The 3,195-nt window shown below is 62.7% G+C and overlaps 1 protein-coding gene across 1 annotated transcript; it reads right to left on the minus strand.

The window, feature by feature from the left end:
• Window positions 1–1,724: 1,724 nt before the first annotated feature.
• On the minus strand, window positions 1,725–2,507 carry LOC126232544 (uncharacterized). Its single transcript, XM_049942786.1, has one exon. It carries the CDS (start codon window positions 2,505–2,507, stop codon window positions 1,725–1,727), a length of 783 nt encoding a protein of 260 aa, XP_049798743.1.
• Between the last annotated feature and the right edge of the window lie 688 nt (window positions 2,508–3,195).

Raw genomic sequence — 3,195 nt, forward strand, 5'->3', positions numbered from 1 at the left:
CTGCCCGTTGAGGAGGCCGATGGCCGTGGTGTGGTGGAAATGGAGCGCGTCGGACGTGCACCAATGAGAAAGAGAAACAAAGCGGCGACAACGAACGAAAGGGGGAGGGAGGCCATTGTGTCACATGCGGCGGTGGGAGGAAAAAAAAAACAAACAAACAAACAAAGAAACGAAGACGTAAGAAAGAGGAGAAACAACAAAGAGAATGAGTCGTGCGTTCGCGAGGGGGGGTGCGCGTGTAACTCCGGTACGCGCAGTGCCGGAGCCCAACGGCTGTGTCGTCGACGCCAGTGCTTGTCGGCCGAATGGGTGCGGGAATAGAGGCAGCGTCGGCACGGAGAAGCAAGCAAGAAGGAAGGACGCACGCGCGCTGCGGCGTTTGGCGCGGTTTGCGGCTGGCGCCTTTGGTGGCAACGGCCGGGACAAGCAGCGGTGTATGGTGGTGTGCGGGGCGGACAGGGGCGGCGGCGGTGGTGGACTGGGAGGAGGCGAGGCGGCGCCGACGGTGGCGTGTGGTACGGCGAAAACGGGACGGACGGACGGCGGATGTTGGAGAGGCGCCGCGCACGCAGACACATGGAAGGAAGGAAGGAACGAACGCAAGGGAACAAATGGAGGGGGCGAATGTGGAGATGCGGGCAGGCGGTGGTGTTTGTGGGCATGTGGTGGGGAGAAGGGCGGGGGCGGGAGGACAGAGGCGAGGCGACTGCGTGCTTGCTCGCTCGCTCGCGTGTCTTTTGTTTTTGTGTTTGTTTTTCCATCGTTTGGTCGCCTTGGAGCCTGTCGGTCCCGTCCGTGTGTGGCCACGCTTCGGGTGCGTGTATGTTTGTACGTTTCGTTTGTTCGTCTTCTGCAGCAGAGGCGGTGCGCGGCAGTGGGAACGCCTGCCTGGCGGCTGGGACGGCCAGCAAATGCGGTTGGATGGGCGGCCACAGCACCGCACCTGTGCCCAAGGAGGCGACGCTGGCGGCGGGGCCCCCTCGGATGCGGCCGGCTGGGGGCTGTGTGCGCTGCCGCTGCCGCTGCCGCCGCCGCCGCCGCCGCCGCCGCCGCCGCCGCCGCCGCCGCCGCCGCCGCCGGTGCTGGTGCTGGTGCTGGTGCAGCAGCAACAACGACGAACAACGAGTAAGCAAGAAGAGGACGAAGCGGATGGCTGGTGGGTGAGTGCATTTATTTAGGCGGTCGACAAGGCAGTGCGTGATGTGGCGTTGTGACGGGGGTTTGCTCACGTGGCCTCGTTTGTGTTGATGCGCAGGAAGATGAGATGCGGGCAGACGCAGACGCGTACAGAGAGACGAGCCCGGTCTGCAGCAGGATGTGTGGCGCGGCGCGCCGAGTGCAGAGCAGCGCGCGCCGCCTGGGCCGGGCTGGGCCCGCCCGGCGGCGGGCCGCGCTGTTGTCGCGGACGTGAGCGCCCCCTGGCGGGTGGTCGGAGGCGGCGCGGTGGACGTGTGTCCGGTTGGCCAGTGCACATTGCGAGTGGCTGGCTGGCGGTCGGCGGCGAGACGGGAGAGGAGGTATGTGTCGCGGGCGCCTTTGCTGCGCTGCGTCGTTGCGTGCCTGGGCGTGCGCCTGTCGACTGTGTGTGACTGTGTTGGGCGTTGTGCCACGTACGTGTGTGCTCGGCCGAAGGCGTCGGAAGAAAAAGAGAGAGAGAGACGGGCGGGAAAGTGGGTCGGTGTGCGTGCGTCGCCCGTGATGCGATGATGTCGCGTCATGTCATGTCATGTCTTTGCGAAACGGCTGCCGAGAGGTGTGTGGTGGCGAGCGGGAATGTGCGTTTGGTGGTTGCCGGCCGGCCGGCAGTTGTTGGTGGTTCCTCCTGTGTGGTTGTTTGTGCTGCTTTGATGGCAACGTGGAAGGACGCCGGTTTTTCCGTGCCTTGCGTGTGGTTGTGTCGACGGTGACTGGTTGGGGGTGTGCGCCGATGCACGTGCCATGTTGTTATGTTTGGGTCGTGAGTGTGTTTTTGGCTGTGTTGTTGTGTACGGGAAGGGGGAGAGAGGAGGAGGCGGCGGCGGCGGCGGCGGCGGCGGCGGCGGTGATAGTGCGTGCAGTAGTGCCGTTGCGACGGGCGTCGGGTGGAGCCGTGCGTAGTGGCGGAAAGGTGTAGGTTGCGGGAAGCGAGCCCGTCGCGTGTCGTCGTCGACGACGGGGTCGCGTGCGCTGTGAATCGAGAGTGGCGGGAAAGGGGCAGCGTGCCGCTGTGTCGTGGTCGTTAGCAGAGGCCTGTGTGCCTGTCCGTTTGTTTTCTGTCGGACGCTTGGTGCGAGGTGTTTGTTTTGTTTTGTTGCCGCCGCCGCGGTTGTTTTTGTTTGTCGGCTGTGCTGTGTCGGTGGGTCGGCGAGCTGTTTTGCGGTGCGTGAATGTGTTGGTGCAAAAGTGGCGGCGGCGTCATGGCTGCGACCGCGACGAGCCGCGGGCGCGCCATTGATGATGTTGAACACAGAGCGGCTGTGTGCAATGGGAGGCCTTGTGTACGGGTAGCGGTGTTGTCGTACGTGCATCCGGCCCGGTGCGGAAAGCGCCGTTGCGGTTGCGGGTTGCCTCTGGTCGCGACGTGTGGTGCTCGGCTTTGTGGGTTTTTTTGGTGCCCCTTTGGCCGGTGGGTGGTGTTTGTTGTTTTGTGTGTGTGTGTGTGTGTGTGTGTGTGTGGTCGGTCTCTTTGGCGCTCGGTATATATCTGCCTCCTGCTCGGTCTTGTTGTCGACGTCGTCTGTAGTTTTTTGCGGCTTGCCGACGACCGACCGACCGAACTACTACCTACCTGTGACAGCTACGTGTGGCGCCCGAAGGTGAACGTAACGTGACCTCGGCGCCCTTAGCCTAACCTAAGATGTCCGGCCGTAAGGTAGGTGCGGCCACCTGACGCCTCACGTCCGAACGCTTAACCTAACTTTGACGCCTAACCTAACTTTAACCCTTAACCTAACCCACGTCCACCTAACGTAACCTAACCTAACCCAAGCGACGCCAACCCTAACCTAAGGTGTTGTACACTGCGAATGTCGAAGGCATGTTATAGTCTTAGGTGGAGAGCACTACACGCAACAAGCGGCTACACGGGTAGCAGGGGTTGTGTGGCGTGGGCTGGGCGGTTTTGTTAGGTTAGATGGCCTTGGGCAAGTACAGAAAGGGGGCAACAGCAGCCTCAACGGGTGCGGGGACCAAGCAGCAATCGGTATCGTTTGTTAA

This window comes from Schistocerca nitens, unplaced genomic scaffold (genome assembly GCF_023898315.1).
Source record: "Schistocerca nitens isolate TAMUIC-IGC-003100 unplaced genomic scaffold, iqSchNite1.1 HiC_scaffold_519, whole genome shotgun sequence".
NCBI lineage: Eukaryota > Metazoa > Arthropoda > Insecta > Orthoptera > Acrididae > Schistocerca > Schistocerca nitens.